This window comes from Lonchura striata, chromosome 2 (genome assembly GCF_046129695.1).
Source record: "Lonchura striata isolate bLonStr1 chromosome 2, bLonStr1.mat, whole genome shotgun sequence".
NCBI classification, from domain to species: Eukaryota; Metazoa; Chordata; class Aves; order Passeriformes; family Estrildidae; genus Lonchura; species Lonchura striata.
In genome coordinates this window covers 72,424,836-72,450,230 of record NC_134604.1, presented here as the reverse complement: position 1 = coordinate 72,450,230, position 25,395 = coordinate 72,424,836, and the positions used below count along the sequence as shown (strand labels likewise).

Below are 25,395 nucleotides of genomic sequence, written 5' to 3'. Positions count from 1 at the left end.
GCTATCATAAGGTCTGGTTTTTATGTCTCCATATAGATAATTCTGTTTGATAATTCCCATCTGTATGTTTTCTACATCATTATTCATAAACCCAGGAGCCTCTCAAATTAAACCAAGGAAATCTTTGCCATGTTGGTACACAAATGAAGGTGTAGTAGGTTTAGTAATGCCAGAAGGGTCAAGCAAATTGAAGTGTCTTTTGAGCCAGTGCCTTTTAAGCACATCTGTCAGCTGAACTCTAATAAGCAGTCTAACATACACTAATATTAGACCTTACCTGATAAGCCTTATAAAAAAAAAAGTGCCAATATTCTCTTCAAAGTGGAAAAAAAAAAATCAAAGCTATTACTTTAGCCAGAATATTCTAGCACCCCAGGAACAAGGAGCATGGAGGAAATTCATGTCAGCAGTGACAAAAATGTCTTTTGGAAAGAAGGCTTTTGATCCTCTCAATTAATGTTCCTTTGTTACAAGACATGAATGAAACCCAAGTGTTGTTACATTGAAAATGCAGATCAGCAATATCCTCAGGCATAGGGATTTATATGAGAGAGGTATTTTTGCAGTTCAGTTTTTAATGGCTCAATGATTTTTCTGGCCATTAGATGGGTCTAATTCTGAAAGGGTGCTAAGTACATAAATACTGATTTTTTGAAAATTAATTTCAATAAAATTAGACCAAAGTCAGATCAACATGATTTCTGATATAAATAAAAAATGATAATCAGTGATGTAGGTCTCTCTCTGCCTTTCCTGTATGTTCCTAAAAATCACTTTATGATTAGCAAATGTAAAAACCCACACAGTAACATCTTTCCATTTTGGCAGAAAAAAAAGCTGTTATCCAGGTTTGTTAAGAAGGAACTGTGAACTGATTCCTGAAAGATACGGTTAGATGGGGATCCTGTAGAGCCAGAAATCAGTCATGTTCTATTTTGTGAGGAAGCAAGGCTGACACTGATGTTTCAACAGCATTGCCATTATAAAACTCTAGTTTTAAGTGGACATTTTGCTCTAAGAGTACTATTTTGGAGGGTCTGAAATTTCCATGTGGGATTTTAACTAGGAAGAAAATTTTGTAATTGGAGGATATCTACAGAGATATTCTTGAGCTCTTCAGGAAAATACTAAAATCACTGCGCTGGATGAAATTAGACGAAAGATAATTGAAGACTTCTCTCTGGATGTTTCCAGAACATAAATTTTTATACCTCTTGTTTTTCAAATTAATCAAAATAGTAGTTTTGTGCCTATTCAAAAGGCACTATTACTTAAAAGACCAATTTTGTAGGTGAAACATATGAGGGTGAAATCTACAGTAGTCAGCCACATACTGAAAAACACATCCTGGTTGCATTCGGTGTGAAAGCAAACATCAGAGCTCACTTCATTGATCCAGTATTTACCAGAAACCACAGAAACACAAAAAATACTTCTTCCCCCTGAAGAGCTTCCTTGGGGTTTTCAATAAAGCTGAATATCATTACCCAGAAAATGTTTATTCTTGGTGTTAATGGAGATGTCAGCTTTATTCTCTGTTTATACTGAAAACAATGAAAGAAAATATGTTTTGAAGGAGAGCTGAACGTCTATGCTAAGTGCTTACTAAATCCATGATCCAAATGTTATTTATTCCAATAGGAAGCTTTCCCCTGATTTCAGCTGATCATTACTTCAGCCTATCATTGGTTTAGATTAAGCTCTAAGATGCCTCAAGGGAACAACCTGTTCCAAGGTAGCTAAGCTGGAATGAACTGCTGCAGACTGCTCATGCTCCTCCCTAAACCTCACTCCATTGTTTTGGTTATTGTTCTCTGCCAGAACTTTCTCCACTGATGATCTCTCTGCAGCCACGGAAGTCGATTTCCTCTTACGATGCAGCACCAGCGCTCTCTGCACAACTGATACCTATTGAAAAAAAATGCCATTTCTCTTTTTATCCTCTGAAGTCCTTCTCAAGATCTAGGTGAGAAATTTACCTTTTCATCAGCAGACCAGTCCAAAAGGCTGAAACCTGAACCAGCCCAGTCATGTGTGAAGTTGCATTTGGTGTGTCTAACACATACAAAATACCTTTCCAAATTCCTCTTACAGTGAACAACTTGGCCTACACTCATTTCACAAATATGTCCTGTAGGTATAAACACGAGTTTAATAGAGGGCTTCTATGTTTTCTAGCTAATGATGCAGGACCTGCTAACCTGAGCATGGAAGCCAAGATGGTTTACTGCTGGAGAGCAGTTAACACTCAGACATGTTACCTATCCTGTGGCTAGAGGGTGTTTTGCATTCAAGATAATTAACCTACTCAGGTAGTGAGAACAATTCTTTAAGTAACCAAAAGCAAATAGTTCCAATTCAGTGTGCAAGAGCTCACCAAATAAGGTGAGATAAGGTGGAACAAAAAACCCAACCAAATCTTTAACTCAGTAGTGAATACTGACTCACCTTGCAGCACTCCTTATAGTGCACCAAAGGCCAATGTTGCAACAAAGGGCAATGTTAAGGTTTCAGGACTTCAACACACATTGAATTTCATCATAAATGGTAACCTGGATGTGACTTGAACTGTATTACAGCCAACTTGACAAAATTATCTCAGACTTTGCCAAAATAATCACACAAAACATATAATTCTGTTCTGTATGCTAAGGAGAAGAGTGAAAAACTGAATGAAAGAAGAGTTTTCTTGTACACTGAAAACAACTGCTTATGCTTGGGCCTGAGCATAGGACAATGGAGATAGTCCTGTTCACGCTCCTGATTAATTTAGTTTCTATTATGCTGGCAGCTTATTAAAACATATGGCTTGAAGAATCACTCCTCAGGCTAGAACAGCTATGAAGAGAAAGGAGGCTACAACTGCACTACACCTATTTGCAGACCTACCTCCTGCTGTCAGCAAGGGGATTTGCAAAACAGTAGAGGAACAAGCAAAGCCCTGTGTAAGTTCTTGATCATTCCCTCAAATGTTCTTGATCACTGAGCTGAAAGTTCTTGATCAAGTTCTTGATAATTCCCAGCTGTAGATGGAAAAGGGAAGAAACAGGGAGATACAACACGGTATTCTGCAATAATGCTATCTATCTGGAGATATCCTTGTGACAGTTCTGGCTTGGCACAAACTATCTATAGATGGAGAAAGGAGCTGAAAACAGGGATGTCAACAGCCATGCCCATTTCCCATTACTTGCTCAGTCTAGCCTGCTCCATATCCACTGCCTGTTCAGCACAAAGCCCTCCTGGCCTCAGGGACGAGCATTCACAGCTCCCATTGCCACAACGAGGTAACACAGACAAGGCTCACCCACACGGAGCAATCTGCAGCTCAGAGCCCTACTTAGACAGGCAGATATATATAGCTATAGATATATATAGAGATAGAGATATAAAATCCTCTACATTTTTAAAGGTGCTAACTGCTCCTTTCTGTCACTGCCTCCAAACCACAACCAGTGCCCTCGGTGAGTCGCCCATGTGCTCAGACCTGCCCACTTCAAATCTTCATGATCCTGAATATGCACTTCATCTACATTTGTATGGCACTTCATTGTAATAAATAATAATCAGTCTTGGAGGGCGAAAGCCCAAAAAATATGAGCTTGGAGGGTAGGAGTGTTTTCCAGGAAGGTGGTAGGTAAGATGTGGGCCAGCACAAAGCTAGTAGGCAGTTGTAAACTTACACGGACTATTTATAGAAGGGACTTTAATAAACAAGCATGAAACTCTCTTAATCACATGGGCTGCCAACCCATTTCTGAAAACCTGCTGTCAATTGATCCCTGCTATGCCAAGGGAGCTTCATTCTGAGGATGCTGGGCATGTTTGCATGCTGTTATCTTTGGTAAAACTTATGCAGTTAAAGCAGCACTTTGTGAAGACAGTGCAGCATTCCAGAAATAGCAAGTCTATTTTCTGCAGCACTCCTTTAAAGTCCCCTAGGCCATCACCGTTGCGGGTACACAGCTTTTGTACCATCAAACAAGTGAGATCTGCTTGGTTTTTCAAAGAGCATTTGTTGCTAAGATTCACAATGCCTGCCTGATTCTACTTTACAAGTGCTCTTTATTGGTTGCAACTTCTTTATTACAAGTAATGTATTTGAAGAAAGTAATGTATTTGAACAATATGGGGCAGTCACCTCACACCTGAATTTTCCTTTATGGGCGGTGCCTCTGGATCTCATAGGGAGTCCTCTGACCTGGAGCACGTAACTGACCTGGCAGCCTCAGTTCACAGCTTCCAGCACAGGGCTGTCCTCATTCTACACAGGCAAGCAGCTGGACCTCAGAATATTATACCCAAGATCAAGCAGTGAGTCCCAGCAGTGGCAAAGACTTCCCATCAAAATGTGCTGTAACCCACTCTCCTGCACTGTCAGGGCAAGCACGAGCATGGACAATGGAAGGAAGATATATATTAATTGAGACTGGGAGCGAGCTTTACTCAGATAAATAGGCAAATTTACATTTCAGAGCAGAAATTAAGGTTAAAACTTATATTTATGAAATTGGATATCAGTCCTCTGCTTGTAAAACTGAGTGTGCACATTTTAATGCAATATATATTGAGAAAAATATTCCAACTTAAATTATAACAGGATTCTAAAAATTGTCTTGTATCATCTCTGCATAATGTCAAAACCTTATGAAACAATAAAAATTACTATAGAGAATAAGGTGGTTTGCACTAAATGTTTCAGGTGCTGAGGCACATAAACTACTTTTCTGCAGTCTGGCAGTAAAATATCACATAGCTGTAGGGTAAAATGCATCATTAAAACAAAATCCTCACACTTTTCAGGATGGAAGCTTGGCAGCTTAACTGTAAACAAAGCTGCACTTAAGTAATTTTTACATAGCCAAAAGGACACTATTCTCTGCAGAGCAAGCATGCTAGTAGTGTGGAGGCTGGAGACAGGAAACACTTGTGGTTTGGTTTGCTTCCAAAGCTTTTTTGTTTTATTTTAATAAACAGCTGCAAGGTGTTTACTCTGAAAATTTAACACAAGGGCAAAATTTTCTATTGGTATAAATTAGCACCATATGTTTTGGTCGTATTTTACCTATTTCCACCAGAAAACAATTTAGGGCAAGTGATGTAAATCCTACTGAAAATCTCTTGCAGTGTGGGTGTTCTCCAGTCAGTCAACAAGTTCAAGGGGTTTTGGTCTATGGCCCCGTAAGCAAAAGAGAAATTTGGGAGAGGACACATTCACATGCAGAAGTCAATAAGAGCTTTTTGGCCTTTGGAAGAATCAATCTTCTGTTCTGCACTGGAGTTCCCACTCAATTTTACTGATCAACATAGCAGCACCACCTTGAGTTACTTTCTCTTTGCAGTAGCACCAGGGAAATGACATTACAGGCAGTGTCTGCCCAGAGATTTACTGTTCAAATCAAGAAAAAAAAAAAAAAAAAAAAAAAAAAAAAAAAAAAGCCACCAAAAAAAGTGACCTTTGGAAGAAAAGTGATAATAAAGAAAAAAAAAATAGTAGGATGAACTGAGGGGAAATAAAAGGCCAAAACCTCATACTCCAGCTCTACAGTTCTGCACCATGGATGTCTGGGGTTTTGGGCTACCTTTGCTACTACTAAACAAGCTTCTTCCTACCTGTTCTGAGAAGGCATACAAAGGAGCACTCTGGGATCTCAGTCCCACTAGAAGACCCAATATTATTTTAGTTGGTTGAAGAGATACAGTTTTTGTCCTACCTTAACTTTTTTGAGAAGCAGTAATTGCAATTAGGAGAATTAATCCCACTTAACCATAACTGGAACATTTAAAAGCCCGACTCAATTCCATTGACTTTGTCTTACCTCATAGATGAAACTGAACTTTTATTCAAAACATGTTTTCATATATCTTCTTGTAAAGTGTATTACAAGAGCTCAGCACAGGTCATGTAACAGCCAGGAATTCTGAGTTACAAAAAATAGCTAGGACATTCTGCAGATCTCTACACAAACAGGTAATTTAAAGCTGATGTGCACATGAGGTATCAAGATCGGTGTGGACACCTTTAGAAATCCCTTCTGGACCATCATGATGGCTATCAGTGAGCCTACGTGTTTCTGCTGACCCTAACATCCCCAGCTCTGTGTCACACAGGCTGCAGATTGGTAAGAGTAAGGCACTTGTGTGACCATGTCCTTTCAACAAGGAAATGGCATTTTCTAGCTGACTGCCTGGGTTTACTGCCTGTCAGTCACCTCACTCAATCACTGCATAATACCAGAGGGGCTGCTCATGGTCTCTCAGAGTTTCACTGCCCAACAGCCCTTCCCCTCTAGGCTCTGATTTTCCCATTATTGAAGAAGTAATTCAGATAGGTAGGTTTAGAATAGATTTTAGGAAGAATTCTATACTGTGATTGTGCACTGGCACAGATTGACCAGGGAAGTTGCAGATACCCCATCCCTGGCAGAGTTCAAGGCCAGGTTGGATGGGGCCCTGAGCAACCTGCTCTAGTGGAAGGTGTCCCTGTCCACGGCAGGGAGCTTAGCAGATAATCTTCAAGGTCTCTTCCAACACAAGCCATCCCATGAGTCTACAAACTGTGGGACACAGTGGGGTGAGCTCCACAAAGCCTCACCACACACATGAAGAGAGGATCTGCTCAGCCCCTGCATTGGCTGCAGTTTGTAAGAACCACTTATCTGAGACAGATGACCAATATGGGTGTCAACATGGAACACAGGACTGTCACTTCATCCGTCCAGTTGTAACAGGAACAAATCTGGCTTTGCTTTGCCTCCAGGGCTTTGAATTATATTTTGATACTTGTACTACAGCACAGGAATTATCCTATTACAGTGAAGAGGTTATTTAATATGCCTGCTTCTGACAGCTATGGCAAGTGTAGTGACCCAGATTCCTTATGAACATGCATGGAGCCACACACACCTGTTGGCTCTCCCATAACTCACTGCCCACCTATTTATTCAACAAGTTTTTCACAGAGCTACTCAGGCAGATTAGTCAGAGGTTCCTACTCCACTAGTGATCTGAGCTGGGGGAAAAAAGCTGTTAGAGGATTGCCCACATCTCTGTGCCTTTTGATGATAATTACCTGTTCAGTGTTGCCAACAGTTATGCTGTACTGGGATGTGCAAAAGCAAAAATCCAGGTGTTTGGTAAGCTGTCTGGTCAGCAGGACAATGTCTAAACAACAGAGGCACTTGAGAGGTCAGGAAGCCTCTGAGATGCTGTCTTTCTGTCATGGATTTAGAGTGTTCCCCCTGAGGCTTATTATCCTTTATTTGATCTAGCCCCCAGTACTCAAACACTAAAGAGTGGGCACAGAAGATACCTAAATACAGACTGTTATTCCCACAATGTGATTAATACCCCTCACCAGCAGCTTTGTGCACCACGAGGACGCAGCTGGACCAGGGGAAGCAATGCCATGGAGAGACCAATGGGTATTAAACGCTGGTCCCTGTCTGAGGGGGGAGCACCAGAGGCTGCACATCAGCCTGCACGTCATTAGAGCCTTTCTGCTTGTTTACACAAGATAAATGATCACAAACCAGACTAAGCAAGTTGGTCTGTGATTTCCTCAGGTATGCTGTTGCCCAAACTGCTTGGCCAGGTTGTCACTTGGCAGAGATTTTATTGTCTAAAATCAGTGATACACAATGGCTGGACAACAGCTGCATTCTGCCAGACCTCAAGGCCTAATCCAAAAAGTACTTTAAATGGGCTGCAGCCAAAAGCACATGTGGACACTGAGACATCTGGACAAGCAGAGCCCTGCACTCATTCTGACGAGCACTGCCCCTCTTTGTCTTCACACTGCCATAACTCTCTCCAAAAGGGAATTGGCTTAAGGTGCTGGTGTTAAACTTTAGTCGTTTATTGTAAAATTAATCCCTTGTTTAAACTCCAATCCCTCCAAAATCCTGCTTCCAAGCCTTCCTTCTTCTTAGCTCTCGTCCTTTCCTTTTAATAAAAAAGCAGTATATCTCTGAAAGCTGCAGCTCATTTCGGTCTCCAGATGTACAAACATCACTAAAAGCCAGTTTGTAGGTCGTAAATTAAGAACTGAGGGGTTTTATCAAAAACAAACATATGCACACATACACTCACACAAAACAAAACAGAAAAAACACAACAGGGGCAGGATTGCCAGTCTCTGAGTTAAAAGGCCATCTGAGGCCTCAGAAAGTTCACCGTGTTAACAGCTAATAAAGTTTTATCCTCAGCTATTATTATGTAAAAGTAACTTTTGTGTTCAAACACATGGTTTAAGGAAGCAATACTCCACTGTTATAATTAGCTTTAATCAAGCATGAATTAGATATACTAGAAACGGACAACTTGTAGAATATCATCACAAGTTGTTTTAATTATACTTCCATTAAAAAGGAAGAGAATTAAATACAAAATAGCAATTTGTTAAAAATTACTATTTTTCTACAAATTCATATATGTTTACCTTACACAGGGAAATATGACATATTGAGGGGAGAAATCCAGGACAGTTCTCATACAGAGATTTCTGCCTGTTCTGATCAAGCACAAAGTGTTAAAACATCAAAACTTTTCACGAAATAAAAAATCTCAGAAAAAAAATCCTGATTTCGAGGCTGAATGAAATCTAAGAATTAAATCCAGAAGCAAAGGCACCTTCATTTGCCTTGCTGACTGAGTCTCTAGGAAGAGGATTTTCCCTCCTGTTTGATGACTAGCTGGAGCAGCTGGGATCGTACCTGTCCACGCCAACTCCCGCTCTGCCTCTGAGCCCAGCTCTCCCCGCTGGCGGCGTGCAGCTGCTCCAGAGGCAAGCTCCCACTGACCAATGTGGAAGGCACACCAGGGAGCTGGCAGGCACACAGGGCACGGCCTTTGCCCCTCTTGGCCCTGCAGACCCCCTGGCGAGGCACTGCCTGCCCCAGCTGCCCAGGGCCGCCCCTCAGCCGGTCCCCGCAGTGGCACCATGGCCGGCCGGGCCGTGGCGGCCCTGGCCCAGGGTGCCGCTCCTCCGCCTGGCACGGGCAGCCGCTGCCAGGGAGGTGCCGTCCACAGCTCCAGCAAACGCTGCCATGGTGCCTGGGGGCTGTGCAAGAGCAACACCCACCTCCGCATGGGCAGACATGTGAGCGGGCAGGAGAGCTTCTGCATCAGGGCCTCATCCTGCGCCGGCGGCAGAAACGGCCATGGCGTGTGGCCCGGGCCCGTGCTCCCTCCCCACTGCCTCACCAGCCACACAGAGATGGATTACACTGCAAGGCTAAATTATTCACCAGCATGGAAATGACTGAAGAACCAGCAAAATCATCGCAGCTGAAATATCTATAGAACAAGCTGGTTACGTGCAATGAACTTTCATCCCCTTTGTCCCTGCCATCAGTTTTGCCTGAAACACCAACAACTCACCTTCCCTGTGAAAAAAGACAGTTAAGGCCTTCTGGCAATTTACATTTATTAAAAGTCTCTATTTTTGTCTTCTTCTAGTCCCATAGCTTGGATCATCCACATTTCTTCCGACTAAAACCCTGGAAACACAATGTCCAAGACTCTGGGAACACTCTGTATTTGACTCGTGCCAAGTGGAATGTATTACTAGATTACACATATGATCTTCGTTATCTGGGATATTTAGCCTCTGGCACGGGACCCCTAGAAGATGACATGCCAGAATCACTGTGCACTGGAAGAAGGAAGAACAGCCTCTCTGTGAATGGCATAACATTATTTCTATGCAAACAAGGGGAGGAAACACCTCGGAAACTTGTTGAATCTTCAGTTTTTACCTTCCACTTCTCCAACCGTAAAAGCCACATAACAAAATTGAGTAGAGGTAACATTTTAGGAACTTCCTTTTCAGGTTCTTTAGGGATTTAGTCATAAAACTTTCTAAAAAATATCCTTTGGGATTTTTTTTTAAACAGCCTATGTTCCAGCTTACACCAAAATAATATCATAAACACTCTTCCTACTGTAAAAAAGATTTGTTACATTTTCAACACCTTTAATGTGTAGAGACACAGATTTATAAATAGTCTTCCAGACTCAGAAATTATGAAATTATATTACTTGGTTTCAGCATGTAAAATTATCACTTTCAAAGGTATGTAGAGGTGTGCAATAGAAAAGGGGAAGCTGCTGGCAGCTGCAGCACAGAGTTTGGCTGTCCCTGTGAAATATTAGAAATGCAAGCAGAAGACCACCAATGTGAAGGAAAAACTTGTGTTTTGTCACAAAATTGATTTGAGAGACAGCAGAACAAAAGCTGAAAATTTTACTTGAAACAAGTCTTTATTATTCTGTATCAATTATTTGGGATGACAATACCCCATGCTTTATATCCAGGCCTCAGATATTTCTGTTTCAAGCATGTAATTTGTATTGCACTGAACTGTATCATTAAGTTGTGCAAGTTTCACTGAAAGACACCAAGAAAAAGTAAGACAAAGATTACAACTGTGGAACAAATCCATGGACAAATATAACTAACCCAAATCCTTTGCTGATTTCCTACACATTAATGGAGTTAACAATCAAATTTATTTTTTCTGCACCTGAATATGAGCCAAGAAAAATACCAAAAGCTTACTTTTTCAATGTATTTCTACAATAACCTTGCTCAAAGTGCTTTTGAAGAGTACATCTGATGATGTGAAGAGTCTTTCCATGGCTATTCATCACAATTTTGTGATGAAAAAGAACCTGTACAGGGAAAAAAGGAAGAGAAAAAAGAACAATGTGGCAATGGTGGTCTGCATATCTTCATCTCTTGGATGTAAGGGCCCAAATTCCACTATAATATTTGTACTATTTACTATGTTTCTCTTCTGCTGGCATGTACAAGTCAAATGAGGCATGGATTACAGCAAGCTTTCCCTTCTGTGCACTACCATGCCACACAGCCATCCCAGAATTCAACAGGCTAAATATCACATGACTCCTTCTATAGGATTGACAAGGCAGGGAAAATTTGTAATGAAAACTGAATGTTCATTAAACCCAATGATACAGATGAAGAAAAAGATGACAAGATTTTAAGCACACAAGACTTTCAGACTTGCTTCTCTTTCAGGACAATGTCACAAACAAGCACTGGTTTTTCCAGATAGATCATCTTGTCTTGTTCACATCCATGTGTCATCAGAGCTATAACACTACCATCAAAACCCTTAGTCCTCTGAATGCTAAATAGCCATCTCCAGATGTCACAATGGTTTCTTTGAATAAATAGCATTAATAAACTTTAAAATGCCCCAGAGTAAGTCTGTCCAAAGTGCCACTACATTTTATGAAAGTGCTCTGTGTATAAACCAGGGACACCTGACATATAAAGTGGTATAAAAATACAAACTGACTAGGCTTCTAAGTATTTCCTGCCCTTTTAAACTTTGCACTTGTTCATTAATTTCAACAAATATTGAGGTGAGCCAGCTGCTGAGGTGAGAGTATTCCAATAAATCCCTCACAGATGTTTGTTAACTTCAGATAGGAGCTTTATTATCTACAAATCATTAATCAACCATTAACAAGTAAGTGTTATGGAGTTGCAGTATTAAGGTTCACGGCCAGAGAAGAATGATAGATTTTGCAGACTGGCTGTGTCTATAAGAACTAAGAGCAGAGACAGGTCTGAGGTAAAACATTTGGAGGAGATTAGAAAATATGAGAAGTCATTTTGTTGCTGTTCAGCTCTCCTTCAGAGAAAGCACTTCACCAGTGTTAAGCATTTACACAGCAAACCAAGTGGAAAGATCAAACTTATCCATCAGTTTGGTGATGAAGAGGAATGTGCTTTGCACAGCCAAACAAGGAAGTCAGGCACAGGTGAGAATTGCTGCTCCTGTGAACAATAATAAACACCATCCAAAGTGTCACACTCTAAACTGAAAGACTCTGAAGCTACAAAATTGCCAGCTCTGACTTCAGAGTCCTCAGGCTTCACCCAATACCGCTCATAAAGGCCACAGACTTCAGGTGAAAACAGAAAGCAGCTAAATTGTTGCATGCCACAGGCAGAGGACAGACATGACTGAGGCCGCATCCATCAGTTGTTGTGTAGGATAGGCATTGCTTACTGCAGAACAAGGAAATGCATTCCCCTCTTATGTCCCTCCACCACACAGTTTCTGCAACTTGTCTTACGAAAGAATCCTTCACACACTATATTTGAAAATAATTCTGATCTGGGCTACACAAGCAAGACACTTAAGAAAGCATAAAATTCTTAGGTGAAAATGTAGTGTGTATTACGCTCGGTGTCTCTCCAACTATTTCTGATTTCTGATACTCATGGAGCAGGCAATAAAAAGCATTTAAATTTTTTAAAAAATAAATTTAAAAAGCAGAATTGAAGAAAAATATTGTCTGAATACCAGCAAGCAAATGAAATTTGACTTTCCTGGTTTGCAACTCTGATTTTTTCACAGAATACTTTCACAGGTTTCTGAAATACTGTGGGAATCTGCAGGATGTTAAACCAGGTATTAATTAGATCAAAGACAAAAAACTTTCCAAAGCTCACGTACTGATTACTTAATGCACCACAGAGTAGGAAAAAATATTCCTTACCAAGCCATACTTTTATTTCCCTCAATAACATTTCTTCATAAAGAGCAATACACAGCTGGAAGCATTAACAGCCGACCAGATGGCTCACTTCTCGATAAACACGTTTTGTAAGTTTAAAGTCTAATGAACTGTAGTGCAGGGAGAAAAAAGTTATGTATGCAGAGTGGTTCAAATGGCAGGTCAGGGCTGGGGCTGGACAGGGAACAAGCTCCACAGAAACTTCCATTTCTATGGCAGCTTTACATTGGAGGAGGGAGAGAGGGAGTGAGAGAGGGAGGGAAGGGGGATAGCCAGTTCTGAAAGAAGACAAGGTCAAAAAAGGCTGAATGCTTAACACCCACAAATTCAGCCCCACAAGTGCTAATACTGGACAGGGGAAGGCTGTAATCCCTAGATCCTGGTCCACAGCATTATCCTGAATCAGCAGGCACTTCCAGTGCCCTGGACAGCCTGTGCCATGCAGCAGGCAATGACAGAAGAAACTTAGCTCAAATTAAATTGTGCAATTCTACAGTGAACAATCCTGAGTTATGCCCAACACTGTGGCAGTGTCCAAGGCAGCACGCATTCATCACCTTCTGCCCATGCCATCTCCACAGGAGGCAATCACAGCCAGTCACAAGCTGTTCACAGCTGAGCAGCCCAAATGTCGCATGTCCAGTTACAAATTGCAGAGCAGCCCTGCCCACCCAGCCAGGTAAACAGTTCAGTGTGGCAGCCCTGGGGAAAGGCCCTCTAGGAGACCACCAGGTGCCTGGGCTGGTTTTGTCACATCTTTCAGCAGCCTATATAGCTGTGCAGCTACCGAGGAGCCTGAATTATGTCCAACAACCTGGTGTGGACAATAATTCAAAAACATTTCAAGTTTTGGGCTGAGAAACTGCAAAACAGTACAGCCAGCAAAAGTCACTGACTCACCTTGAGGCCGATCTAGATCTGCTGAGTGCTTTGACAAAGATCAAAGATGGTGCAGACTGGCGTCTTTGGGCCAAACTCTTCATCTTCTGATTGGAAAAAGAAAGAAAATTAAATCACAGGTGAGATTCAGAACAGTAACTGCACACATACAGACTGGGCACAGCCAGACTCCAATTACAGGCCATGGGAAAAAGGCTAAGTTATTGCCCTCAGCAACCCTGGAGGGGGAAAAAAATCACAGGGAAATTCCCCCTGGAGGGGGAAAATATGGTAAGAAAAGCAGTAGCATTACCAGAAAGCCAGTGAAAAGAAAAGCTGAAAATTAATGTCCATACACAGATACTTGAGGTACCCTGCACACATGAAATAAACACCTAGAGCTGGTCCTCACCCACTTTATTGTCCTGTAGTAATTTATTGTACTTTAAATTTATCAGATATCCAGGTGGTAGTTTAAATTTCAAATGCTTCATACATTTCTGTGTCACACCTGTCATCTACTATAAATTAAAGTTTGGATTCTACCCGCCTGACCTTATGCATTATATTAAGCTACCCTTTTTTAACAAATCTTTAGAGATGAGAGCAGTTTCCTATCCTGCTACTCAATGTGGACCATATCTTGCCCCTCAGTAGTCAACAATGACATTTTTTTTCATTGCTGATTATGTATGAGAAAAATAAAACAGAGAGAGGGAAGACAGCTGTTAGCACAGAACTAGGAAGAGAATGAGAAAAAGGAGACCCTCAAAGACAGAGAACACTACAGGGAAAATAAAAAAAGAAAGCACAAGGAAGAGATGAAAATGTCAGTAGCTAACAAGAGATCATGGATTTCCAGTCAGTGAAGTTGAATGCTACAATAAAAATACTGAGCAAATAAATACTACTGTTTTCCCCAGAGGTAGAAATTTTCAAAAGCACCCACAGGAGACAAAAACACACATTTTGCTGAATGCAAATGCATTTACCACAATGCATTCAGTCTCCCTCCTGCAGCCAGCAGGACTGAGTAGTCCTGGCCATAACCCTGGAGGGCTGTCTTGAACCGGTTGTGCAGCCTGCTGCCAAGGTGCATGACCTCTCCTCTCACTGACCCTCCACCAGAAGGGTGACTGTTATCTTATTTATCTCAAATATTTTTCAGAATAAACTGGTGAACAAAAGAACCAGGGTCAAACTCCTCCTGAGACCCTGACCGGAGAATATCCAATGATGCAATGGTACCTTACAGCGCCCTGGCCATCACTGAGAGCCCACAAACAGGTGAACCTCTGACAGTCATGAAATCCCTATTCTCAGCTAATCACAAAGCATGACTCTCTTCCCTCATACCAAAAATAACCACTGACTACCAGGACAAATATGTCAGGACAGTCAGAACAACTGATTCTTCTGCCAATGTATGTGCTGGATGTGGCACACATTCTGTTTGGGCAGGTGCACAGTGTGCTCCCCTCGGAGAAACTGAACTCTACATATTTTACTTGCTTGTGACAAGTGCATTTATTTTACTCACTGCAGTCCATCTGTTATTGTGTCTTTTTTTCATCCTCTTTATTGACATAGAGCATGCTTGTTTGTTTTGTCACTCAGTTACAGCTATTGTGCAGCAATTGTTATAAAATCAATTGTGTAATTTCAATTCGCCTTTAAAAATTATCTCCTCCTCCCTATTTTATCAAAAAATAACCCTCTCAAGACTGATAAATTAAATCTGGGAACATTTAGCTGTCTCCAATTGGACTATAACTGAACAATAAAAGATTACTAATAAAAGAGATGCCCATTTTTAATAGGTATTTTTAAAATTATTAAATAAGGTAAATTGTTCTAGTGAACAATATCTGTTTGTCTTACTGCTCGCAAATCTGAAAAGCTATTAGAGTTTTTAGAAGTAGCATACCTTTAAATACAAAGACAAAAAATAATCTGTGTAACAATGCAGTGTAACATACTACAGAAGACCAGCCACATATGTCACACAACAGGCAGATTTCAGGAGTTTATATAAAGCATCAATTCCTAGTGGGAAATTTACTGCAATTTACACATTACTGGGCAGGTAGCTTTTGGGGGTAAAAACTGGAGCATCTCAGCTCCTGCAAATGCAGTGGAAGTTTGGTTACATTTTCAAAGAGATCTTCAGGTCTGAAAAGAAAGCCGCTAGGGAAAAAAAAATCTGCAGTATTTGAAAATCTATGGCAATTACAGATTTTTTTTTTTCATGCTTGGATTAGCAGTGCTGAATAACACCTGTGCCAGCAAGATTCTAGTCTTGACTCAAATGTCTGAAGACCAAAATAAAGTCTAGACTACAACGAGTTTAGCAAGAGCTGAAATAGCTGGCAGAGATAATCCCAGTCAGAGGGGATCCCAGCAGGTCTGTGACCCAGCCCCTCTGAACATGCTGACAGCAAGACCCATTCAAGCAGGCCACTCTGGGCCACCTCCAGTGCAGGTATGTGTTACCTCCAAGGATGAGATTCCACAGCCTCTCTGGGCAAACTCTTAGCACAGCTACTAAGCAGACTTTAACAGAAAAAATGTAGCCCCAAAACATAAAAAGATCACAGATGAGAAAAGGAAAATTTTCACAGCACTCAAGTGAGTCAGGTCAGCTGTATGCAAATAAACACATTACACAGAGACATTGATTACAGGCAGAAAGGGGTGTTTTATTTTTATTTTTCTATGTACAGAATTTGGGAAGAGAAAATAAGTGACCATCATGACAACTTGACTTGATTAACTTTGAGAAGGTAGAGGATAAATTCACTTTTCATTGAGTTGGATCTAGTTGCTTGCTATCCTCATTTTTATTGCTTTTATTATGTGCAAGGATGGCAATGTGGAGAAGAGGAGATATATCCTGAACAGCTGTTGTGAGAGCAGATGTTTGGGAGGAAAAGGAGATGCACTGACCAATTATCTAAGCATGGGACGCAGAGAAGCATTTCTCAACATGTGTCCCACATCATTACCTTCCATTTTTTCATGTAAATATTAGAAAGGTCAACACAGACAGAAATTCTCATACTTGCTGGCTGACTCACACGCATGTGAAATGTATCATAAAATCAGTATTTATAATGAATGTTTACAGTGTTCCAGATGCAAAGATGATAATCTTGTATCAGTCAGGACAAACTAGAACTATTTCTGTCTTCCTCACATCCAAAAGCTTGAGTTGGTGCCCCTTCCCCACCGATTCAGGTTCAACTTCATACTTTCTGCATTTCTGGTTGTGGTTGTCTTGACTTTTTAACAGAAACAAAAAGGTTTTGCATTTTCAGTTGTTGGACTGGTGGTAGTATTTGGCCAGTTTCTTACCTGGTATAAAAAAGTCATAGTCCTGTAGACTGGAAAAGAACAAATTTACACCAGATATCAATCAGACCTACAATCTGACACACTGTTTTGTAAACTGTGATGGTAGGTGGTTTATGAGCAGACCAGCCCACCATGCTGAGGACAGAAAGGTTGCAAAACATCACTGAAAATATGCTGTATCTCCTTAGGAACCAGAATCCCTATGGATTACAGTAAAACTTGCACAAGTATCTCCCAAGTCATCAGCTGGAGGAAAAATCTATTCCTGGATGACAGCATTCAACTAATTTTGCCTCGCAGTTGAGGTGGATGATGGTACTATATGAAATGTATATAAATTAATATATTGCCAAGTCACAATATTGATTTCCACTGTGGAAAAGGTAACATGTGGTAAAATCAAAAAAACCTGGAAGTAAAGTATATAGCTTTACTATATCATGCTTCTAAAGAGAATGGCAGAGTGTGAATTAAATAAAAAATGTATGAAAAAAAATGAACGGTACTTACAATTTATTTTGTGATGACAAGTAACTTAAGTAATACATATAGAGCGTTTGTAATATTTTCAAGTGTCTTGAGAAGTTAAAATCTATGCACTAAGTGGATACCCTGCTGCAGCTACTGGTCAGAGCAGGCAGGCTAAGATAGGGACTGTGTGCAGTGATTCCCTGGGAGCACACTGCCCACATTGCCAGGTTGTGCTACCTGAGCCATGCCATGGTGAGACACATGCAGGAAGATTCCTCTCCCCAGCCTCTGACTCACACACCTGAGCTGTCTGCCCTGTTCTCCTTTTATAGCTGACAGAGAGAAAAGGACAATTTAGGGCATGGCTCATCTTGTCTGAATAAGTTTTTCTCCACTGACTGTAAAAGAAAAGTAAGGTGGCCAAAAAAATTAATCATCATCAATCCTCTCCTTGCTATTTGAGCAAAAGACAGAGAACAGAAAAATGTATATGCTCAGCAACACAGGGAAAACTGTCTTCTTGCAGTGGTTTGAACTTAGGATGAGAAAATGTTACCTGATGTCTGTTTAAGAACAGACACACAAAACAGTTGAAAAATTTACTTAGTTCCTGAGTGACAGGTAAACACAGCAGAAATGCCTCCTCAGCAATGTGCAGATAACCTTGTTAAAGCCTCCCCAGACACTGAAGGATTTCAGGCTCCTGATTTACAGGTTCACTCCAGAAATGGGTCAAGGCTGGGACATCTGCCTGGGTCATTTAACTGGATGACAGGGACAACCCTCAGATGTGCCAATGCCTCCAGCTGAGGATTGCTTTCAAGTGGCTAAGCTCTCCCTTTCACTGCTTTATTTTTCTAATGAAAGGAAGTCTGATTTTAACAAATCCTACTCTCTAAACGTATTTAAGTTAATAACAGCGAGGGATTTCACCCATGCAAACTCTGCTCTTGTTGTCTGAGCAACAAAACATATATGTGGCACACACTCCTGGTTTAGCTAGATATGAACCAAAGCACAGACAACAAATCCTTACCAGAAACTATGAGGCAAAGTTCAGCTAAATGCCTGAAAAATCAGAAAAATCACAACAACCCTCAGCATATAGCAGTCAATTTTGCAGGACAACTGGGCATCGCTCTTGCCCCTGTATGACTGGCCACTTATGAGAGGTAATAGATTATATTTTCCTACATATTATAATGCAGTATTTGTTAGACTTACAGACTAGAGTTGTCAAAAAGTACCAAAAATAACAAGAATTCTTATACTTTGTTAAAGCAAGAAATGGACCTATGCTGACCCATAGCATTCTTGAGCCCTCATAAACAGGGTGAGAAGATGACTGCATTTGAACTGCTGGCTCAAGCAGCAGAGACGTAGATCCCACAGAGAGACCATTTACCATAAAGGCAGAGCAGGTGACAAAACTATGTGCTTTTGTTTATGCTGGCAGAATACTTTTACTTACAAGGACCTTCTTAGATAGAAAGCCATTTTTGGATGGAAAATTGCAGAGAAAACAATTGCAGGGGCACAAGAGAAAAGAGCTATCAATACAGTGGAACCAAAAGCACATCATCATGGAACAAACAGCTGCTGCTAGAGAGCACAACAAAGACTGAAGGCTATCTCAGAGCAGAAAGAAAAATGGATAAAAGAAGCTAAGAGCAAAACATGTTTCACCATACCTCCCAAAAGATACAAATGTTTGGAAGCACTGCTAAGGATGTCTTCAAAAGATTCCACTCATCTACATCACAAGATGAAGATGTGAAAGATTAGTAAATGCATCCTAGAGAAGGAGAACATTGAGTATGCTGCTTGTGGGTCCTACAGTGAGTCAGGGCACTGCTCAGACCAGTGACTCAGTTTGTGGTGGTCTTGTTGAAGCCCAAAGTTTCCTTTCGAGCTTGCCACAAAGCATGAAGGTTAACACATGGATAAAATTCTGCCCCAGTTTCTGTACATGCAGACTTTCTCAGGAGCACTTTACAGATGACAGAGAGAGGAGATTCCCCCCATTCCATATGCATACTTCAAGCAACATTAAGTAAAGAGGCAATAATTTATTATTTGTGGTTCTTGAGTATTACATCCCACATGACCTATCGTGCCCCTCTCTTTCCTACTGCAACCAGGAGGTGCAGACAGAATTCCCAGGAACAGGAGACTCAAGAACTAGACACATTGTTTTCTGCATAATTTTCAGTTTCTCTCATGGACAGAGAAATGAAGAATTGCTAACACTAGTTTGGAATTAAATCAGCACCAGGAGGCACACAACACAGGAAGCTACCACAAGCCAGCAAGCCCACCAAGGTGATTTTAACCTAATGACCCACTTTGCAAGTGTTTTCATTAAAGTAGGGGCTTTTTCAGTCCTCATCAGAGACAAAATGGCTACAGGATATGTCTGCAGGATGATAGGAATTGTTCTTCACTCCACTAAATAGTGCGAGAAGTGCTCCTATGTGCCCAAAATTTCCAGCACTACCAGGTGTGATTCTAGAACCAACCCACCAGATCCTCAGCCAGGACCATAGTAAACAGGACAGTCTTGCTGGAAGAAGAAATCTCTGCTTAAGAAGATTTATCTTAAAAAAACATACATATATTGGCATGAGATCCAGGTATCATAAAATATAATGGTAAATTCATACTTGATTCACCTTTTCAGAGTAAAACAAGGGATGAAGATTATGCATGATTACTCTTCCAATGCCATTAATTTGCTTGAATTTATCCATTTAATACACTGTTGAGGAACACTATAACTCCCTTTTCCCTGCCAGTAAACTGTTGCTGCACTTGTGATCAGAATCACAAAGAAACACATATTTACAGTGACAGAATTGCCAGATTTCAAGTCTCAAACCATAAATGCTACTTTGATTAGTATTCAAAATAGTTACATTTTTGCACACTTTGTAGGTGTAAATATTAAAAACTGCTGAGCCTCCAAAACATTTTAAGCAGTTACTTGAAATCTTCAAGGAGGCAGCAAAAATCCTAGGACTGACTCCTTATGCTACCAGGTATTGTTTTGCATAAAATCTTCAGGGTTGGTTGGAATCTAGCCCCTCTGAGAAGAGAGAAGTGACACATCAGGAACTTATAAATATGGTTAAATGACCCAGCTGCTACTGCTGACACAGTTACATTGGCATAAAAGACATCTCTGCTGCATAGTTTATTTTGACAAATTTGTAGAAATTAGCTCTATCAGTAGAATCACTTTTACTCATGCTACTGCAATCTACTTCAGAGTTGCATCAATTTACTGGTATTGGTTTCTAAGCTAAACAGTCAATACAAAACTTCTCTGTAGGTCAATCACACATAGTAACTCCAGTAAGTCCAGTAAAGGAGGGAAACTAGCCCAGAATTTTCCAAAAGCAGGAACTAAAACACTGCACTTCAATGTCACCTTTTAGCAGAGCATTGTAAGCACTTAACAGAGAGAACCTCCCACAGACTGTGAGGCAGGTTAGCAGCGCAAATTATTTTGCATGCCAAGAATAGGCACAGAAATGTTTCCAGGATATTAGTTTAAATGGTCACATAAAATACATTAAAAAATCCCTAGACATTTTCTGTCCCTATTCTGGTTCTGTGGTGTGATCAAACACATGATCCTTCAGCTTTGTTTTGACAGCCAAGAGGAAGATGAAGTAGGAGTTCAGAAAACCATAGAACAATGCAGCAAATCTCAGCTAATTTGGGAAAACATAGTCATGATAATGAAAAGGGAGAAAGGTCCACTGGTCGCCTAGCATCACATATTTAGGGGTAACTTTTGGCAGAAAGCAAAACAGTTAATGTTAAATACATATTTGCAACGAAATTATTTAACTTGACATGCTGTGTCACCAGTATCAAAACTGATTTCTTGCCAACACATTCTTCCATTTCACTGTATGCAACCAATACAAACAAGGTAAGCTCCCTGTTACCAAAACCAACTTTCTGTATTGTGTAAAAATGATGCTTTGGCACTGAGTGGAAGACAACACAGAAGTATATAGAGGTATATAGAGTCCAAAGGACACAAACTGTAAAAGAAATATTTCAACTGTCACTGAGATCCAGCTTCAGGCAGAATTTGGAATACTCCTTTCCTGGACATGGATAAAAGTAGGAATCTTCTTCCCCAGAGAGACAAAAAGAGGTGACATGCTAGCAGTCTCAAGGAAGCACCACAACTGTGGACAAGCAGCTGAGTCGCTGGCTGGATGTTGGTGGCTGCCTGTGTTGGCTGTGCATGGTGTACAAAGCTGCCATATGCTGCAGGGCCCAGCCAAGGTCTCAAGCTGCTTCTCCACAGGAGGATCTCCATCTGTACCCCCACTGCATGTGCCTCCACGCTGAGGAATTCCAAAAGGGCTGCCAAGATCCGTAAAAAGTAATATCCCTGCTCTCTTGTCAGTGTTGGCAAAAACAAGGTCTGCATTCCTTTAACTGTGGGCTCTTTGGAGCAAGAATAGGAAACACAAGTGCTACCATTAATATTTGTCCTTAGAATGCTGAATAATGAAGTGGAACTTGCACAATAAAAATGTTCATCTTCGCAGTACTTGAACATAACTTCTCATTTCAGGCGGGTGCCTAACATCAGTGCTCTGCCAGGTTGGAAGGTACATGGTATTCTGTCTTCAGTAAAAATGAAATAAATGTTTGATAAAAATCAAAGCTGCACATGTAGCCAACTCAAATTAGATCACAGCACTTGGAAAGGGTGAGTATCTATTCCATCATTTTGCCCAGCTGGGCAGCAGAAGGTACTCCATCACCTTGTGTAGGTGTATCACATGCCCAGTTCAGAAACCAATCAGGTATTAACTGCAGCAAAGTGTAGTAGAAATCTTGGTGAAACTCTCTCCAGGCAACCATTCCACCACTGACAGTAGCTGCCATTAGAAGAGGTCCCCAGGGCTGCAGTCAGGCTGGAGCACTATGTGGCTTGATGAGACACAGCACACATGGACACAACACATGGAAACACACAGCATCACCTCCCAGTCCAAAGAGACACATCAGCACTCCTGTGCCACGGCCAGCAAAATCCCAGAGACTGCTTAGCCACAGGATTGGACACAAGCTCAGACTTTACTACCATCCTAAATTGTCACCAGGTGGACAGATTTACTAAGGGACACTGAAACCTGGCCAGTCATTCTAATCCTGCCAGCCTATTTGGCAGCCGTCTGAAGTGCACCTCTAAAGACAAGGCAGTGAATAGATTCAAATGTTATTGTGAAGCAAAATCTGCAAGGCAGCAAGGTACCAGCTCTACTTTGGATATAAAAACACTTCAGCACTTGCTAAACCCGAGAGAAAAGAAGAATTCCTGTTTTATACAGCAGGAAGGATCTGGTTATCACAGCTCGCTTTAAGTAAAAGGCAGAAACAAGTGCTTGGCTGTATGCAGAAGAAAGCATTTTGCACTTCATTGTGTCAGATGCTGAAAAGCAATTTGAGACATCAGATTTTACAACCAGTTTTGAAGATGGGATGAGGTTCTTCTGCTATCAATTGTACACACTTTCACAAGGTGCTTCTTCAGGGAGCTTCTTATATTTCTCTTGCACAAAGCACGTGCGAGAGCAGCCAACAAACACCCTCATCTCTACCGAGCCCTTCCCTCGCTCTCTCCAGGCACACATGTAGCAGATCCCTCTTCGGTCCCCTGGATAACCGCTCTGTAAACCTTTCCCCAGCTCCCTCTGATACCCACCGAGCAAAACCTCTAGAAATCCATACAGCAGAACGCCCTTTAGGTTTCCCCACGAAATGCATGTAGCAAACCCCCTTGTCGATCCAGCACATCCATGCAGCAGCACCCTCCGCACCAGATCACCGGGAAATCCATGCAGCAAAGCTGTGTGTCTGCACCGAACAGCACCCAGCAAACCCTTCCCGAGCTGTGCTCCGTACCTACCCCGGACATCCAGGCAGCAGCCTCCCTGCGCTCCCGGGACATGCGTGCAGCCACCCCCTGAGGGCCCCGGGTTACCCACCCGCCAGAAGCCCCTCGGCCACACCGGGCACCGCCGCACTCCCAGCTCCCCGGGGAGCCCGTGCACGAGCCCTTCCCGCCGACAGCCCCGGCTCCGCCGGCGGCTCCCCCGACCCCGGTTCCGACGCCGGCGTACAGGACCCAGGGAGATGGCGCGGCGGAGCGGTGGGGCCGCGCTGACCTGCGGTGCCCGCCGCGGGAAGCTCCGGGACACGGACAAGGATCGGGGGGCGCTTTCCCGTGTGGTCTCCGGGGGCGGCCTCACCTTCTTGCTGTCGGCGGCGGCGAAGCCCCTGCTCTCGCCGCTCACCGAGGACGAGCGGCCCGGGCCGAGGTGCTCCTGTTGCGGGGACATCACGTCCATACAGCCCCGCACCGCCGCGCTCCCGCCGGGGGGACAGCCGCGCCGCCGCCCGCACCATGGACAGGGCGCGCCGCGCCGCGCCACGCCCCCCGCGCGCGGGACACGCCCCGCGGGACCCGCCCTCGGAGGCCACGCCCCCTCCGCCGCTCCGGGCCCGCGCCCTGCGGGGGTTCCCGCTGCGGGAGGGCGGCGGCGCGCATGCGCGGCCTCCGCGGGGCGCGGCGGGGGGGACGGCGGTGGGCGGCAGTGCGCGCGCTCCGGTCCCGCGCGTGTGCGCGCGGCGGGGTCGGGGGCCGCGGGTGCCGGGTGCTGCGGGGCAGAGCTGCGGGGCAGGGCTGCGGGTGCCGGGTGCTGCGGGGCAGGGCTGCGGGTGCCGGGTGCTGCGGGGCAGAGCTGCGGGTGCCGGGTGCTGCGGGGCAGAGCTGCGGGGCAGGGCTGCGGGTGCCGGGTGCTGCGGGGCAGGGCTGCGGGTGCCGGGTGCTGCGGGGCAGGGCTGCGGGGCAGAGCTGCCGGGAGGCAGGGCTGTGGGGCAGGGCTGCGGGTGCCGGGTGCTGTGGGGCAGGGCTGCGGGGCAGGGCTGCCGGGAGGCAGGGCGCTGGGTGCGTGCCGCTGGGCCCCAGAAGTGCCGCGGGCGCTGTGGTGGCTGCTGCGGGCTCGGAGCACCGGGAGCTGCTGGGGGGTCCCGGCAGCGGGGCGGGCGCTGTGCCGTGCCAGAACCGTGGTCCCCCGTATGTCCCTGCAGCAGCCGGGGCAGCGCCGCGCAGGTTTCTCCCCAGAGCCCTCCCGCCGGAGGGTGCCCGTCTGAGGAGCAGGCGGTGAGGTGGGTGCAGGTGTGGGCGTCCTGGTGCAGAGGACAAGGGAGCAGGGTACCACAGTCTCCCAGTGCGCTGGGGGAGGCCAAGGGGGTGCCGTCGTGCTCCAGAAAGCCATGAGCAATAAGGAGGAGGAGCCACTAGTTCCACTAATGGATGGTGCTGGCTCAAGAACAAATGGTTGTAAGTAGGCTATAAATAAATCTCAGCTGGAGAAGGGAAGAAAGCGTACTGATCGTAATGATCCTAAGAGGAGGAGGTTCTGGAGGATCCCTTCCAGCCAGGAGCAGAAGGTGTAGTGCTCCAAATGGTGTTGGCTTGATTCAGCTGTCATATTGGTACATTACTGTGTGCCTTCATTAAACGTGGTGTCTTCAACAGTGAGCGGCTACTCCTGATCGCCCAGGAGGTTCTTTCTAACCCTTCCTACGTGTTGTGAGGGACATTTTTATCTCCAGCCTTTCTAGCTGTTACAGATTGTACATGCATTTTCTCGCACGTTAATCACAAAAGAAAAAGAAAGGCCCTACCATCTCATGTAGAGCTTTTTGAAACTACCATTTGTCTTCTGCAAGAAGAGTTTTTGCATCCTTGTGGTGAATTGGATTGGGAAGAGATTCAGCTTTAACAAGATTACTTTACATCTGGATAACCCAGGCTGGTTCTCCTGGAGACACATATGGATGTGCTGTTTCTGCAGCTTGGTGGTGGTGGCTCTGGCCATATGTGACTAAAATAGTAAATGATTAATTTGGTTCCATGTTATGTAGCTATCTTGGATGCATTATTTAGGCTCAGCATGTCCATGTAATACTACTTCAGTGATCTCTTTGTTGAGATTGATGTGGGCATCTGACCTCTCCTTGTACCTTCATTTTCGCAAGTTGGTGGAATCATGTAAGTAAGGAAAGATGAAATATTTAAGTCTGGAATGCAGT

The 25,395-nt window shown here is 43.2% G+C and overlaps 1 protein-coding gene across 1 annotated transcript in view; it reads right to left on the bottom strand.

Annotated features, from left to right (window-relative positions):
* The window catches only part of ARHGAP20 (Rho GTPase activating protein 20), a 56,755-nt gene extending 33,025 nt beyond the window's left edge, over positions 1 to 23,730 (bottom strand). Inside the window, 2 exon segments of the mRNA XM_021525705.2 lie at positions 13,459 to 13,544; positions 23,547 to 23,730. Of these exon segments, the coding sequence (XP_021381380.2) occupies positions 13,459 to 13,544; positions 23,547 to 23,645 (185 nt within the window). The 5' untranslated portion in view covers positions 23,646 to 23,730.
* Positions 23,731 to 25,395: the final 1,665 nt, after the last annotated feature.